The sequence below is a fragment of the Drosophila subpulchrella genome, chromosome 2L (genome assembly GCF_014743375.2).
Source record: "Drosophila subpulchrella strain 33 F10 #4 breed RU33 chromosome 2L, RU_Dsub_v1.1 Primary Assembly, whole genome shotgun sequence".
Classification (NCBI taxonomy): Eukaryota; Metazoa; Arthropoda; class Insecta; order Diptera; family Drosophilidae; genus Drosophila; species Drosophila subpulchrella.
The window spans coordinates 22,719,985-22,737,822 of NC_050610.1; the positions used below are offsets into that span (position 1 = coordinate 22,719,985).

The following is a 17,838-nucleotide window of genomic DNA, read 5'->3' on the forward strand; positions in this document are numbered from 1 at the left end:
GTCAAAGTTTTAAAAATGGTATTTCTAAGATGATAATGATATGATAACATGATAAAATATAGTTCCTTAAATTTTCACGAACACACCAAGTTTTATATACTTTTCCTGAATTTGTATCTTAAAGTCAGCCAAAGTTTAAAAATGGTATATCTAAGATTATAATGCTATGATAACATGATAAAATATAGTTCCCTAAAATTTCCCTAACACACCAAGTTGTATATACTTTTCCTGAAATTGTATCTTTCAAATCCATTGTTAGATTTACTTTTATATAGATCTCCTGTATAATAATGTATTTGGGTTATTATTTTGGGAAAAGCATTCTATAGGGTAAGGGATACCATCTCAGCTTTCCCAAGTAATCTAAAGAAACCCCAAAATTTGCCTATAATCCCGAACTATAACAATGCTATATCGCTTAATATACCCCCAAGGCTGCGCAGAAATAGTAAAACGAGTCTATTCCTTTCTTCTTGAGCCCTGTCGCTAAATATATTCAGCAGTAAGTACTTCACAGGTCCCTTAAACAAAATTAACTTTTGCACTTGACAAGTATATATAAATTTACACTCTGTAATCAAACAATAAGCATCGAATGAGCAAGCGAAATCACATTGCAATAATTACATAATCAGCTCGATTTGATACCAGAACGGAACAAAGAACGAATCAGAATGTAAGTCAATGTTCAAGAATAAATTAAAAACATATTATTTAAATGCAGATTTCATCATACACTCATTCGTATTTATTATATAAGATTGTGAACTTATACCTTTTATTTCGAGGGTATAATCGAATTGCATATACCTGATTTTAACAGGGCAGTTTGAAGATAGTGAGTTATATAACACGACTTAAATTATATAAGTAGCAACACTTAATTAAGTCTGAGTATTACTTTGAATGAGTAGTTCTAATAACCATAGACAATAAATTGTTTTGAATTGATTTAATAACTTGGACTTTCATCGTCTGTTACAGGCCAGTTTATCTTTCAACTCAAGTGCTAGAACTTCCTAGAAATTTATTTTCCTAAACGACCTATACGAATATTAGCGATAATAGTCAATAAAAACTGTCTAGAAAATATAATTTATGGGCCTAAACAATACCCTTCTACACCGTTTTTTTTATTTGCATATTTAAGTGCAGGGTTTTTAATGGTTTTCTAAGTACATTGTGTAAAATATCTTATTAGAGATATGAAAAACCTCTCCAACAGATTGTACCCAGATATCTTTAGGTTTATAGAGTATGAGTGCTGTCCATCCCCTTCAATTTAATGGGTAACTTCAGCCGTAAGAATTGCTGTGACAATAACCACTACAATTACAGCAGCGGCACAGTTGCATCGAGCACGTTGCCAAGTAACAACAAAAACCTTTGGCGAATTGCAATCAATGCAATGTGCAAACGAAATACTTGCGAAGATTTGCATTTTTTTCTATCGGGATTACGTCTCCCCGCAAGCCGCTCATATGTTCTAGGGAGGGTGTTATGGAAAGAAAAATATTATTATTGCCACCAATCTCGATACAGTGGAACATGGCTAAATTGAATTCAAATAGGTCGTCTTTAGATCGAACTTTCGAGATTTTGTACTACATTTATGCGTTATGAGGCATGCGTGACATTACGTATACGCAATATTACGCATACGTGGTAACATTTTATTTTTCAAAAATAATCTCAAAAAAATTTTTTCGAATTACAAATTTGCTGGTTTTGGATTGTGGAGTAGTTAAATTTGTAATATTAATAATAATTACGCATTTATTAATATTACGCATATGTAACAACACTTTGTTTTTCCAAATCAAATTTCAAAAATTCATTTTGAATAACAAGTTGTGTGCTTTTTGATTGTGCTATATGGAGTTAATTAATTTTGAATATATCATTACGTATACGTAATATCCGTCATTAGTATTTAAATAAAAAGAGTTCAAAAAATGTTTAAATAACAGATTTTTATGTATTTTGTAGTTATAAAATGTTTAAAATATACTAAATAATTTTTTAATGATAGGTTTACTTTCCAAAATATACATTTTAAATGGAAATCTATCTATCTGACATAAAACTAATTTTTATGATTTTACTGATTCTCGAAGGACCACTGTACCAAGTGGGGATTGCTAAAAACAAACGCAATAAGTGGAGAACACGTTAATTTCCATTTGGTTTGCGTAGCCGACTCAAGTCGCCAACATGTGAGCCATTGCAGGCCGGCTGTTGGGGAGCGTTGCACTAGCCGCTGGTGCCTCACATTCCGCGACACGTGACCGCCCCGCCGATTGCGGGATTGCGGGATTGCCGGATTGCCGGATTGCCGATTGTCGAACGTCGAGCGTCCAGCGGCGAACGTCGAGTCAGCGCGCACGCCTCTGGCTATGAGAAATATAAATAGCGTTGCTATAACTTGACTGCTGATGCAGTAAGCAGGGGTTGGTAGGGGCTTTTCCGGGGGGTGTAAGTAGAACCGGAGAATACGACTACGACGACGAGAGTGTTTCGTAACCGTTTTTGGCTTTCTGCTGCACTTTTCCATCCCCTTCTGATTACCTTATTCCGAGTATGAGTGTGTCAAAACAAACCATAGATGAGTGTTGCCATTCGGGGGGTAAAACGTTAGAACTGAACAGTACTACATACCACTACTACGAACCGTCTGATAAGGGCCCCATTATATATTTGCATACTGATAGTGGATGCGCCGAAGATTATCGGGGTATCCCATGAGGGGCTGGTCGGGGGTCTGGGGCCCTACGAGTGGCTGTGACTACGATTGGTCGGTACACGTGAATGGGGGGCTCACGTGGATATCGCTTGGTGATCGCGTAATTGGGATTTGCTCATGATCAACAGCAATCAGGGAGCTGTAAACTGTGAACTGGAAGCTGGGCATTGGCTAGAAATCGAAACTCAGTGGTGGATAACCAGACTGGGGCAGTTTTAAAAGGCTCATGTGTCGGCACTAATTAAAATGTTATTATTTCTTAACAACTTAGGTCAGGTTTTATTTTCTATACAATAAGCTTTGGCTTTGGGTGAAATAACCTAAGTAATGATCTACAATATGTTATGGGAAACTAATTAATATTTTTAAATAGAACTCATTAATTCATCATAATAACTTCATTTTATTATTCTTTTATTGTATTATCGTTTTAAAACATGGTAAACCTGTTTTATTTAACAATTTTTTTTCCACTGATGTAATGTTACATCCTCTTCTTAGTTTTAGTATTATTTTTCCTGTTTAATCATTATTCTTCAAACTTTAAAATGAGTAACAATTGTATGTATTTTTAAATCCTTGTAATTATTATTTTACTGCAATTATTTCTCCCGTTTTTGTATTTTTTTTATAAATATTTAGTTTCTTATCAAATTACAAAATGAGTAATAATTGTGTGTTTACACTATTACGAATTCCTCCTTATCTAACTAGAAACAACTGCAATGAAAGTTCCTGGTAGTTCAGCATAAAACTCAAGAGTTTTACACTATGAAGCGAAACGATTTTCTAGCTCTAATAATAGAACAGATAAAGCGCAGTTTATGTATTGCACTTTATCAGCATTTATATGGTTCTTTTAGTTTATTTATTTCTCCGATTTTCTTTGGACTTATAGTGAATGGTTTGAAAGCATTTTGTAATCACTTCCGACAACTGCTTAATGCGAATTCAATAGAACTCATTCTTTGAATTCGATTCGTTGTTTGTTCCTCGTTTGTGTTTTAGTTCCTAGTGACCAGGAACTTACATAATATCTCCCGACCTTACTTTTTTACAACATCTCGTTCCCCGTTGCTGGCCATGTGAAGTGTCGGTGTTTGTTTAGCTGTTCTGTTGTTCTTGTTTCTTTTTTCTTTGTCTTGAACTGCAGCTAAGTTGATAGTCTCCGTGGATAGGCTTTCCCCTCCATTTTGATAACCGTATCGCAGCGCTAGGTGCTTAATTATGATTTATATAAGCTGTAGAGTGGTTTTGTAATGTCTCGCCAGACAGTTTGGTGGCTGCACAGATATCGGCGGGACCATATATTTACCTTGCAAAGCTATCCAAAGTTTGAAAGCCACGTGATCTATCGATCAGCCTTTTGGTTTTCCTAAGTTCAAACTCATTAAAAAGATTATTTAATTGTATGCTGGTTTGTATAAGTTCAATAGTGGGTAAGTACTAAGGGGAACAGGTACTATTTGTGGATCGATTAGGATGTTCTGAGAAATTAGCATATAATATGGGGGAAACACGTGCAACTTTTGACTGGGACTTTAAAAACCATAAAAATAAAAAAAACTAAACGTTGTCATGTTTCGAGACTATATTGATTAATCTCTATTTCTACACAGAGAGAAATATCAAAGAATATTGTTCTTGAATTGAGAACATTCGTTCTTAAAACCGGTGTAAGTACATTTTTGTATCAATGTTCTCAATATTAGAACGAAATGGTGACAACTTTTAAGTATACTCTACGGACTGAACTTATAGTTTATTTGTTGAGATATAAAATGTACATAAATGCCACCAATTCAACTTGATTCGAGTAAAATAAAAACATTTTCAACTTTAAAATGTCGTTTTATATTTAAGAACATTTTCAGCTCAGATGAGAGTCAGAATTTTTCTGTGTAGGTACTTTTTAAGGAATACTAGGCATGATAGATTATAAAAAATATTTGTACATTGCATAATATAACTATTTATGATCTTAATTTTTGTAATAAATGATATGATAAATTAAATAACCTGTTACGATCTTAACTTTTCGAATAAATAATAACATTTTCAACTTAAAAATGTCGTTCTATATTTAAGAAAATTTTCAACTCAGATGAGAGTCAGAATTTTCTCTGTGTAGGTACTTTTTAAGGAACATACTAGGCTTGATAGATTAAAAAAAATATTTTTACATTGCATAATATAACTTTTTATAATCTTAATTTTTTAAGTAAATGATATGATATATTATATAACCCTTTACGATCTTTACTTTTTGAGTAAATGAAGGCCTCTAAAGTGTCTTTGAGATGCAAAACAAAAATGCCTTACCATAGTATCTTATAGTTCTGAACTCCCCTCTCATTTGCTTTTGTGTATGTAAATGCATGCTCGGTTATTAATAATGTGCTGGTTCTCTGAATATTTTGTGTAAGAGGCGCTTGCGTCACCAAGCCAACTGGCACACACACACAAGCAAGAAAAAACATCCAGTACGGAGAATTGGAATCAGAATGGGAATAAGAATCGGAATCGAAATCAGACTCACGCGGCCAAAGCACCTCAGTCACCTTACGTGTGTGTGCGTGTGGGTATCTGTGTGTTTGAGCGTCAAGAGCGACCCTGCACCCTCCACCTCCTTCCCCCTTTCCGAACCACTCGCAACAGGCAATCACGTTCTAGTTTCAAATATGCAGCTCAAAACGATTTTTTTTTTCTGATTACTCAACGTGATCGCTTGCAACCAGAACGGTTCGATGTTGCGATTGAGAAATTTCACTTTCCCGTCCCCCACTTTCCCCACCACCCATCGAACCGCGCGCAACACGTTCGATGCAACCAGCTGCCGAGCAGCTCGTCGGAGAAATGCTTTTACAAATTCAATTGCGATTCAGCCTTCTTTCGAAGCGGTTCAGGCGCTCGCGACAAAACTCTATATTATACACACATTATAATATATAGCCGATCCAACACAAACAGCCCATTCGATCCGCGATAAGCAAGAAAAAATCAAAAGAACACCAAGTGAGAGCCGTCGAGCCGTTAAAAGCATTTCGGCCAAGTGCATCAACCGCAGAAACGTCGCGTTAGCCAACTAAATCAGTTACCGAAAATCATAGAAAGTGTTTGAAAAACTGTTTTCGGAAAATTCTATAATTTTCTAAACCACAAATAATAAACAATGCCAAAGTCGTTTTGAAATAAACCAAAACATTATGTCGATTGTCTGCACGCTGGAACAGAAAGTGAACTTTTTCAAAGCGGCTGCAACGACCAAGAATCTGTTGATACTCAAAAACAATACGGATACGAACTACAGCAACAGCTATAAGCAGGATAACCCCAGCAGCAATAAATGTAGGTGTACAAGTGGAGAAAAACAAAGAACTCTATCAGTGTTACAAAGAAATAAAAAGATATGATATGATCCTGAATGTGTTGAAAATTCAAGAACATTTTGTTCTTGAAAAAAAGCATTTTCTATTTATTTGGTTTACAAATGCGCATTATAAAACAAGAACTCTATCAGTGTTACAAAGAAATAATAGGATATGATATGATCTTGAATGTGTTAAAAATTCAAGAACATTTTGTTCTTGAAAAAAAAAGATTTTTTTTTATTTAGCTTACAAATGCGCATTTTAAAACAAGATAAATTCCTATACTTTTTGTATTCTTGCCACGAAAGTTAATCAGTTCTAGAATATTTACCAAATTTAGTCGGCTAAAAACAATAACACACGACTGATTGAAACGCAAAACAAAAATTCCCGAATAAGTGGGCGGTGCAGGGGGGAGGGGGGCGTGGAGTGACTGGCGGAGCTTAGTCATTTTGTTTTTGTGAATTTTGTCAAGACGCCGACTGCAGCGCTGCTCTCGCGCGCCCTCTCTTTTGCTCTCCCGCTTAGGGGTTGCCGGCAGCTGCGCAGCCAGCGCAGCCAGCGTAGCCGTCGACGTCGGCAGAGTCTGGCACACAGAGTGCCAAAGTGTGAGTGTGTGTGTTTGTGCGAGCACATTGAACTGTAAATGCCAATTCGATGGTCATGGTGAGGGTGAGAAAGAGCATGGTCGGAGAGAGAGCGGGGGAGCACTCACACTCACACAGACAACGAGCAATGTGCGATTTCTTGTTTACATTCTAGCCCCCCTTTGTTGGTGTTGGTTCCTCGCCGCCTTTGTCGTCTAATTCTCGCCCTCTCTTTCGCTCGCCGATTCTTGCATCATTGGCCGTAATCATTGTGTAAATGAAATGCCTGTGCTAAAAACGAAAGCAAACGGTAAAGCTATAGACGACGAGCGAAAAGCAAGGGCAAGGACCATCGAACAAAGAAAGTTCTAAGTGTATGTGTGTGGGTGTGGGTGGGGGTGTCTGTGTGGGCCAGACAAGATCGCATTAGACTTTTTGGGGACCCAACGGATTTTGCATTGAATGGCGTACCTCTTGGTATTCCGTCAGCTTTATCAACTTGATTACAACTACTATATATGTATATTCTATCGCCAGATAAGAATATTTTGAAAGAAATACCATAAATAGGTGATAAGTGAAATTGTTATTATGGTAGCAGGAAAGAGATATTCTGCACAATCTTGGTCTTGGATTGGGACCAAGGTCTTTCTTGTTTGTTTATTATTTTGGGGCGGGCGAAAATGTGTTGCCTGCTTCTGGGCGTAGGAAAATGGTAACCTAGAAATAGATGTTCTGTAAGATACAGGAGATTAAGAAACGGTTCGAATCAAAAAACAATAATAACTTAAATATAGATCAACTAGCTTTTAAATTCTGTATTATAACAGACCTGGAGTTCTTAAAATTAAGTAAAAAGAAGTAAAACTTTTTGTATTAAGATTGGTTTATTTATTACGATGAAACTTTTATAAAGAGGGAATTCAATCTTAGAGAGTTCTGATATTTGACTCTCAATATAGCTAACTATACGGATTGATAGCTATGATTGAAGAGACTTTAAGTATTTTTCTATAGCATAGCAAAATGCATTGTGACTAATCATATTCCTCAACCTCTCCATTGCAGTTCCCCGCATCCAGCCCCAAGGCAACCCCAACCACCTGCAACAGCAGCAGCAACTGCAGCAGAAACTAGCGCAGCTGCATCACTACAGCCAGCAGAAGCTGAGCGTCGCAGACTTTCCCTACGGGCCACGCCCCCCAACCGGTGGCAAGGAGGAGACGCTGCTCCTGTTAGCCCCGCCGACCAAACTTTACCCGGAGGCCCCAGCAATGCCCGAGGTCCTCAGCGGAACACCCACCAATAGCCACAACAAAGCCAACATCGCCATGATGAACAACGTCAGGCTGTCCAATATATCTCCGACCCTGTCGATGAACGGCAGCTCCAACGAAGCTTCTAATTGTAAGTACACACTTTCGGAACCCATTATTCAATAACATAATATCCAAATATCATACACTAGTTCGAAAATTATAAATAATGATATAGGTTTTTTGAATATCCCAACCCATTAACAAATAATTGCTATTATAAGATATTATCCAAGTATCATACACCAGTTCGAAAATTATAATTATTTGTATATATCAATGATATAAGTTTTTTGGATATCCCAATTAAAGTGAATTTCTGTAAAGTTAAAAATTTTTTTTTTTTATATTTCAATACAAAAAAAAAAATTTTAGAACATGTTTTTTTCTTTATAAAGTAATCAAATTGACTATCATCCTTTTACACCATCAGTTCTTACCATCACCATATCTATTTCATCTACCCTTCAACTAACCTCGCCTTTTTCTTTTCTTCCAGTGCATCCTTTGTCCATGTACGGAGGATCCATCAGTCCACAGTCCAATGACAGCGGCATGTCCGACAGTCTGGGCAAGTTTATCCCGGGCAGCGGCTATGGCGATCAGATGATGGGTCAGTCCCCCTCCCAGGGCGGCAATGGACCTCAATCGGCTTTGACCGCCGCCCAGAAGGAGCTCTTCTCACAGCGCAAGCAACGGGAATTCACGCCGGATAACAAGAAGGACGAGAGCTACTGGGATCGCCGGAGACGGAACAATGAGGCGGCCAAGAGGAGCAGGGAGAAGAGGCGCTACAACGATATGGTTCTGGAGCAGCGCGTCATCGAGCTGACCAAGGAGAACCATGTGCTGAAGGCCCAACTGGACGCCATCCGGGACAAGTTCAACATCTCCGGCGAGAATCTGGTGAGCGTGGAGAAGATCCTGGCCTCGCTGCCCACCAGTGAGCAGGTGCTGAGCAACACAAAGCGCGCCAAGATGAGCGGCGGCAGTGGAGGCTCCTCCTCGGGATCCTCGCCCTCGGGCAGTGGATCGGGTGAGGGATCACCACCGGGTGGACACAATGGCTACCCAGTGGGACCACCTCTCTCGCCCCTGATCTACGGACCCAATGGCAATGCCCGGCCAGAGGCCACGGTGAAGAGTGTCCATCACATACAGCACGCGGGAGTTCCGCCGCCGCCCACGCACCTGCAACAGTTGGTGGTGCCCCAGCCCCAGCCGCAGCATCTCTACCAGCCACAGCCGCAGCAGCAGCAGCATCAGCCGCATCCGCAGCAGCTTTCCCAGCCACCACAACAGCAGCAGCAGCAGCAACAGCAGCAGCAGCAGCAGGAGCCCAGTCCCAGTGCCGGCTCCAGCTCGCCAACCATCTCCATCTCCGATCCGCACAACCGCCCGCCCAGCAGCAGCACAATTGCCAATCTCCAGGTGCAACTGCAGCAGGCCCTCAACCGGAATGTCAGGCCCGAGGATCTGGACAGTCTGCGCAAGGCGGTGGCCGCCGGAGCTCTCTACAATGCAGCGGCTGTGGTGGGAGCACAACCACCACCGCCACCACCCGCTGGTCTCTATGTGCCCGCACCCAGCGCATACAAGGATCATCTGGAGGCGGCCGCCGCCTGGAGTCACAACGTGGAGGCGGCGGTGAGCAGCAGTGCCGTGGATGCGGTGAGCAGCTCATCGGTGGCCGCCAGTGCGGCCAGTGTGCTGAACCTGTCGCGAAGAGCAGCTGCCTGTTCGCCCAGCTACGAGCACATGCTCTCCTCCACCACCTCCTCCTCCACTCTATCCTCGGCCTCCTCATCGGGAGCCGTTTCCGGCGATGATGAGCAGGAGCACGAACCGGCGCACCTGGCTCCATTGCAACTCCAGCGAAGCAGTTCGCAGCAGGGCAGCGATGCCAACAACTGTCTGCCCCTCAAGCTGCGCCACAAGTCCCATCTCGGCGACAAGGATGCGGCGGCCACGGCGCTGCTGTCACTGCAGCACATCAAACAGGAGCCCAACTGCAATAGATCATCGCCGCCGGCTTGGAACGATGGTGGTGACAACTCCAGCGACGAAAGGGACTCCGGCATCTCCATTGCCAGTGCCGAGTGGACGGCGCAGCTGCAAAGGAAGCTCCTGACGCCCAAGGAGGCCAATGTGGTCTCCAGTGCCGAGCGCGATCAGATGCTCAAGTCGCAGCTGGAGCGCCTGGAGTCCGAGGTGGCCAGCATCAAGATGATCCTGGCGGAGTAACCAAGCCTCAGGAGTTGGAGAAGAGGAGCAGGAGCAGCAGCAGGAGAGAGAGTGAAGAGACAGAGACTCTGAAGGGATCAGAGTGAGGGAGCAGGGCAGAGAGTTCCATGGCGCCAGTAGTTGTTCTGGACAAAGAAGCAGTAGTACCAGTAGGGATGTCCAAAACAGAGTGTTAACTATTAGATATCGATGCATGCTTGTCTCCATTTCTATGTATAACTCTAGGGCCAGGTTTCTGCCATAGGCATTCTAGACCCTATGGTTTCAACCTGACCCACATATATGTGTGTACGTTTACCTATCCACTGTATTGAGTCTTGTAATCGTGAATGTTTAACTATATAGATCTCGTCAAACTCGGAGCTAAACAAATCCTTAGGGCCAGTCAGCCCAAAAGAATTTCTTATTTAACCTGTTTATACATACACACATACGCGCTATTTGTTTACATGGCTATTTGGTGGTGACCTGTGAGAAATATCGGGGTCACCTTCCAAGCTATTGTTCTCTTATGCATCCCAAGTTTCCTTATGCACAGCGAAAGCGAAGAAAGAAGATATATTATATTTGTAGGCAAACGTTACCAAGTATTTGCTGTTGTACATATTACACAATTAATTATATTTACTCTATATCTCTACATATTCCTATCGTGTACATAATTTTAGTTGCAAGCTAAGCTTATTTTATTTTATTTTAAAACTATTGTGTAGTAAAACAAACATATACATTACACTTAAGAGACGCGTAAAGCACATTCAAAACGTGAGAGACGAAAGAAATCTGAAAAGAATTAATGAATATATTCTGCAATAAATAATTTTAAATATCTTACCCTAATGTTTGTCGTTCTCAATTTATTTATTGTTTGCTGCTTTGGTTGCCCGTGTGGGTCACAGCGCTTTAACTAAATGTTATCGAAGTTTAAGAAACTTGAAAAACAAAAACGGAATCACACAAAATACACATATTTGTAGACCATATACCATATAGACGGTAGATCGATTCGAGACGTATTGGTGTCGTAAATCGTAGTCCATGTGAGAGAGCGAGCATTCACTTTTAAAGTTGTATTAATTTTATGCCAATCACTGTATCCATATGCTAAAGCATTACACTTTACACTAAACGCAGTGAAGCACACAAGAAATATACATATGATTATTACTATAACTATGCGTACGCAGCCCCTATCTATATGAATATTTAAATAACTCGTTTGTGTTGATCAATGAAAATAAAACTATTTATAATGATGAAAGAAACTTACAAAGGTCTTTTACTGCTAATTGGTTTAGGGATTTGTTTGCAACTTACGAGTTGCCAGGCGCCTATGGAAAGTTTCCGCTTTCAGCAAATTGTTGGAGATGATTCATAATATTATCAAAAGAATCAGCGAAACAAATTACAATTGCAACTGTAAGTGTGAGGTAATCTATTACAGGGCTTATTGGAAAGATTACATCACCTTTTCACAAGTTGATCACATATTACAGAATGTTCGAGGGAAATTATAGAATTTAGTAATGTGGGTAGTAGGGAAATGCGTGTTTCAACAACTTACAACTTATTACTTACAACCTTCAAGAGTTGCTGAAATTAAGTAAAACATTCTGTTCGAGTGGTAAAGAGATTATTTATTCTTAATGACGTTGTTGTCTTGTATTTATACAACGAAAAAAGTTTTGAAAATTTAAATTTATTTAGAATAATATCTTGTGTATGTCACTAATATGTTTTTCGTTTTTCCTTTTATCATTATGCGAAATACAGTATAAGTATAATAATTAAATATTCTCTGTCTTTATAATAAATCCTTAAACATCACATGAAAAGTTTTTCTTGTTGTTGGGTTTTTCTCTTTTATAAGTTTTAAATACTTCCATTCCGTTCTTTGGTATCATTTTCATATTGAAAACTTGAATATTTTTCGCTTGTTTCGTTAGCCTAGGAAAAACGTATCTAGTCCACAAAAGTTATAGACTTAGATCAAGACCTGTTTATAAATTTCGTTTATATATAGGTAAATATAATAACTTAATAATAGTAAGTACCATATGTTGTGGTTGTTGAGGGTTTGGTATTTGGGGATTCGGTTGTAAATATGTGTAAATACAGAATTTTCTTTGGTTTAAGACGATTTCTCACTTTCTGGTTGTATAAACTCTCCAGCCTTGCCTTGAAGAATAGCGTTCGCGATATTGGTATAGAGGTCTGTATATATCGTTTAACTATATAATATATATCGTTTTTTGTTTTTTGTGTGTGTGTTTGGTTGTGTTTCTGGTTTTTCGTTTGGTTTGAGAGTGCAACTGTAAATTGTAGGTACTTATAAACTAGCTACAACACAACACATGCCACGCCATGTAAAATTGTAGGGGGTCTCGTGTCAGAATTTTGGTGGCTGAAAAAATCCATCAAAATGCTAAATCTTTTAACTAACTAAGTTTCCTTTGGGTCGTCGTTCCGTCCATTCCATTATTTCTTTCTTTGGCATTATCTAAGAGAGGTCAAGAGTGTATTTCTTTTTGGTTTTGCGTTTTTGGAAAACGTTGATTTGGCCTTGAACTTTTTTTCTTGGTAGATTTGTTAGCTTCGGTTGGGTTCTGTTTTTCGTGTGGGAGTGTTTGTTTTTCTTTGTCTGTGGTTTGAGTTTTCGTGTAAAAAGGTACATGATAAGATTGTTTCACGACTCATCGATGCCGAACTGGTTGACCCTACGTCGCCTGACCCTGGGTGGAATGGCCACCCAGGGTTAGAGAAGGTGTGGTACTGGTGGATCCCACGGCTGGCACTCCGGATGCGGATGTGCTCTGCTCCATGCTCCACGGATGCACCATGTCGTAATACCGGCGGTAGTCGTAGTCAAAGAGCTCGAAATCGATGCGATATATCTTGAGCAATTGGTCCAACGTTGAGCGGTCGAGATCGGCGAAGTATCGCTCGACCAGGGCCTCCGATTTAACCCCACTTCGCGCCTGGTTGCCAATCTTGCGCTGCTTTCGCTGCGGCAACTTTCCCAGTCCCAGGAGCAGGGATTCCAGCCCTGCCTGGCGGATAATGAACTCTGAATCCCTCTGAAATGTCTCCGTCTTGCCGATTATGGTGAAGTTAACACTGCAGGGAGTGCAAAAGCTGTAGACGGGAGCCCAGTGCTCATCGAATCTCTTGCCCGCCGCATGTTCGGCGATTAGGAAGCGCACAAACTCCTCGAAGGTGGGTCCACATCTCGGCCAGGGTCCGCCCTGACTGCGCTTCCTGTAGCGGTGCACGATCTTGGTGCCCAGGGCCTTGTAGAAGGTGTTCTTGTTGCCCTCCAGCTTGTTCCGATAGGCACTCAGGATCCGCTCGAAGGGATCGCGCACAAAGAGGAAGGACAGCGCACTGGGCAGCAGTTCCATCAGTTCTCCGAGCTCTGGGCGGGGGAAGCGCTTCCTCGCCAGCTCCAGTGGTTGCGTCTCCGTCCGCTGGAGGTACTTCACATCGTAGCCAGCTGGAACAAATTGTATAAATATTATTTCAAGCTCAATGTGTTCTTAAAAACTTGTTATTCTAAAGTTCACCAAATAATGGTACGTCATTATCTACATATCTGTTTTTATCTGATAGATGATAGAGGCAATTCGTTCTTTACACTTGTTTACAAGTTAAGCAAAACGTTGCAATCATTAATAAATTATTAAAAGCTTTTCCGTAGACGATCAATTAAAATGCAACGATCTCAGCTTTAATAAAATTGTACTAGTAATCATGGTGGTAATATATCAAAATCCGGTATTAAGTTGCCGAGGACAACCTTATTTTGGGTAATAGATAGAAAATGTTTTACATACTTTTTTACGTATTCCTTAAATAACATTGTAAAATTTGCATTACTTTAGAAGCTTAACTTAAAAGTTCCATTTTCTAGATAAAACCTCCCTCTTTAAACCTCTTAGGCTTGCACAGTAAATAACTTTCTTACAAAAACTTTGTTCATCCTTTCAGAACTTCTTCTTAGAAAACCCTAGTTGATAAGCAAGGTGTTTGAATCCATAACTCACCCAGTATATTAAAATAATACATCCATGTACTGCTGGCTGCCTTGAAGACGTTGCACCTGAAAGTAATCCAGCATAAGGTTACAAAATAGATATGATTACAAGAAATAATCCCACTAACCAGACGAGATTGTTGTGGCCAGGTGAGACGAAGAACTCCCAGGGATTCGGTGGGTACTTTTCCTGCAGCTTATAGCGATCGCAGACGGCGGCCAGGTGTTCACTCCTCCTTTGCAACTCCCGCTCCGTTCGGCTGTGCAGCTCCTCGGAGTACTCGTAGACGGGATTCAGGGTGCTGGCCGGCGGAGGAGGAGCTGCAGCCAGCGGGGATGAGCTCCCTGCACTGGCATTGGCTCCCGTGGTGGCCTTTCCCTGCTCCTGCTGCTTGGCCAAGATCCTCTGGCGCTGCAACTGCTGGCGCTTGAGCTTGAGCTGCTGCTTCGAGGGCTCCGATTCCGCTTCCAACTCCGCGGCCGTCACCCTTTCCCGGTGCTCGTAGGCATTCAGGGACTCGCGGAAGAGGAAGGCGAAGTAGCACAGGCCCACCAGGACACAGGCACCTATCTTCAGATAGGTCTGCAGACGTCTTCCATAGCGCAGGCGGATGAGCATCTTGCGAATCTACCACGGACTCCTGCAGCGATCTCGCTGCATGTTCCGAGGGTTTTCGGCGGGTTTCTAAAAAAGATTATTTAATATAAGATATTATTAAAGCTAGTATTTTGGGGAACCCTTTAAAATGTTTCTAAAAGGCTTCCGTGGATTATACTGATCGATGATGTTCTATGTTTTACTTGGGGTTTTTTCTCTGGCATTTCAGCATATATTTTTCCTCCTAAGTATTAATATGATTAAAAAACTAAATTGATAAATTAAGTTTTTTTCTAGCAATTTCAGTTTCTATTTTACCTCTGGTATTAGGATAAAAAAAAAATATAATTTTAAAACTTTTAATTTAATAACACATCTTTCTAAGCTTATAAAGATAATATTTAGAACATTATAACCGTATACTTCTGTTATCAACATTTTAGATTTTAAACTAGTCACTTAAGAATCCAAATATACAATATATTAGAATCTAAATCTTAGATCCTTGTCTCCCAAGAAATCTCATATATATTAACGTTCAATTTTGATTAATATACAAATAATACAATGTGTAATATACTTAAATACCATATAAGGAAAAACAAAGGTCCCAGAGTTCTCAAGCATCACTATAATAGAGTGATACCTTCTCTGAGTGTACAAAAGTAAGTGAAAGCTTACGAATTCTGTTTTGGATTCTGTTTTGACCAAGTAACTCCCATTAATTTTTCATCCCCCCTCCATTTTGGGCGCTTTTGGCCAGGCGACACTTGTTGGTGTGTACACACCAAACGACACACACACACCCCTGCAAGCACACAAACAATCAGGCCAACACACACACTCCGAGTTGGCAAACTACGTCATCGTGGCCCCAACACAGACACACTTGAGCGAAAATGAAAAAAAAAAAGCTGGCAACAGCAACACACTCGAAAAGTAGGACGTCATCCTTAAGCGTCAACATGGCCAATGCAATTGCTGTTGCAATAACGCCAGTTGCTGGGTAATGTTGCCATGGGGTCACTCGTGGCCAGGACTGGGAATTGGCCTGGCCGTAACGTATTCACGGCACCTCGGAGACCACTTGAGGGCAGTTAAAGCTGAACTATCTGGTAGTTAACACATCTGTTCGGGAGGTAATCCCTTTATGGATTATGATAAAACTTACTTTGAAGCGCGGCAGGCGTTAAAATAGATATCCTCCTTTTTCTTTATTTTTGGGGGAGCTGCCTGTGTATACTGAAAGCCTACGGCTGCCCGCTGCTCTCCTCCAGCCCCCTGCTCCTCACCTGGGGCTCTGTTACGTGTTGCTTGTGGCTCCGGGGAATCCTGCTGCCTGCTCCGCTTCAGCCGTCCTGCTCACGGCGGCCACTCGCTCTCAACTGCCAGTCGGCGGAGCTGCTGGTCCCTGGTGCCTGCTGTTCCAAGCCAGCTCCGCTCTCCTCGGAAGCCGACAATCCTCGCCAGGCGCCGGCGCAGGGAGAGCACCCTTTGGTCCGTGGGAATGCTGCTGCTGGGCACCGGGAAAAATCACAGGACCTTCCGGGGGCCTCTATGTGATCATCAGATGGGGTTTGCATAATAAATTAAAAGCTAGGAAAATAATATATCATTTTAAGCAATAATAACTAGGAAATACTAATGAAAAGTAATTTAAAACTTTCATAAAGAGGTTTATATCATTAACTTCCTTCATAGAACGATTTAATAATTCCTTACATTACAGCTTTATGATATAGAAGTCTGATCCCATACTAAACAATTCTTGTTATATAATAATGTACAAATTAACTAGTAAAAACGTCATATAATAAATTGAAATGTTAATAAAAAAAGGTAGTAACATTTAACATACCATTAACTATCTTCATAAATATCTCTATAAGATATAAAATTGTTAGAGCTCCTTATAAGGCAGCTTTATGATAGTCTCCCTGCCCAGTACTAAACCCTGAAATATAATATAAAATGCAAAAGTTCTCTCTCCAAGAATATAATCCATTTCCTTCATAGTTTTAAAAATCCCAACCTCTTTCAGCTCCCAAAAATTCAAAAAACCCTTTGATTTTTATTTTTTGTGTATATTAAATCTTTGTATTTTTTCTTTTTCTATAAATATTTTACTTTAAAGTACAAACAAATTAATAATAAACTTCTAATACTACGTTTTAAGACACTTTCGTTTTTTGTTGTTGTTCATCTTGTGTGGTTTGTTTTAAATATTTAAATATATCTTCTATTTGTTTATGTGTGTGTTGTTTGTTGCCTGTTTTGTTTACGAAGCGGTATATAAATTATTTATACGTTTTATACAACATTTCCATTAACGTGTTTTGCTGTTTGCTGTGCTTATCGGGCTTATTGCAGTTGCTTGTTGGCTTTGTTGGTTTGCTGTGGCTGTCCGAAGTGTTTAAACGAGGTTCACTAAATACGCTTCAATTTTCGACGCTGTTCTCATTACGGGGCCGTGGCTGGTGTGGTATGCAATTATGGATTCAAGTTCGGGTTCTATATACGTTTAGTTTAGCGGTTCTATATGAATATATGCAAGTTATGCTAGAGGGTTGGGTTTTACATACGCTTATGTTTTGTTTTGCCTTGCTTTAAAGTTTAAAGTAAACATGTACAAAGTATCAAAAGAATTATTTTATGTAGCAATCATACAATATATATAAGGTAATAATAATATTGAACAATATATAATGTTGTTTTGTGTTTTTGTCTAGCGCTTTGCCTTTGCTTTTCTTCAATTACTTTACTCTTTGTTTTCCCCTATTTGTTCAAATAACATTTAGCAAAAATAGAGCCTGCCTTATATACAATACAACTTTTTTGTTTGTGTGGTTTCTTTTTTCACGATACCCCTTTTTTCTTATGTGTCTTGCATATGCAAAATATATAACATTATATAGTTCTTTCTCACTTTGCAAAACGACAAAC

General features: G+C 40.1%; 2 protein-coding genes across 4 annotated transcripts in view; one reads left to right on the forward strand and one right to left on the reverse strand.

Annotated features, from left to right (window-relative positions):
• LOC119547191 (histone-lysine N-methyltransferase 2D) overlaps positions 1-11,104 on the forward strand; it is a 28,054-nt gene extending 16,950 nt beyond the window's left edge. Inside the window, exons 1-3 of one of the 2 annotated variants that reach the window (XM_037853927.1) lie at positions 5,634-6,094; positions 7,773-8,111; positions 8,520-11,104. In XM_037853927.1, the coding sequence (XP_037709855.1) occupies positions 5,953-6,094; positions 7,773-8,111; positions 8,520-10,264 (2,226 nt within the window). In that variant the 5' untranslated portion in view covers positions 5,634-5,952 and the 3' untranslated portion in view covers positions 10,265-11,104. Of the gene's footprint in view, positions 1-5,633; positions 6,095-7,772; positions 8,112-8,519 lie in introns of those variants that run through there. The other variant, XM_037853928.1, reaches the window with a different exon arrangement.
• A 796-nt stretch (positions 11,105-11,900) lies between these two features.
• On the reverse strand, positions 11,901-16,273 carry LOC119546632 (carbohydrate sulfotransferase 11). 2 transcript variants are annotated; one of them, XM_037853073.1, is made up of 4 exons: positions 16,188-16,273; positions 14,426-14,982; positions 14,308-14,363; positions 11,901-13,757 (listed from the first exon to the last, which is right to left on the reverse strand). In XM_037853073.1, exons 2-4 carry the CDS (start codon positions 14,914-14,916, stop codon positions 12,982-12,984), a joined length of 1,323 nt encoding a protein of 440 aa, XP_037709001.1. In that variant the 5' UTR covers positions 14,917-14,982; positions 16,188-16,273; the 3' UTR covers positions 11,901-12,981. The 2 variants fall into 2 exon arrangements, with proteins under 2 accessions (XP_037709001.1, XP_037709000.1); XM_037853072.1 differs by having other exon boundaries at positions 16,067-16,269.
• Positions 16,274-17,838: the final 1,565 nt, after the last annotated feature.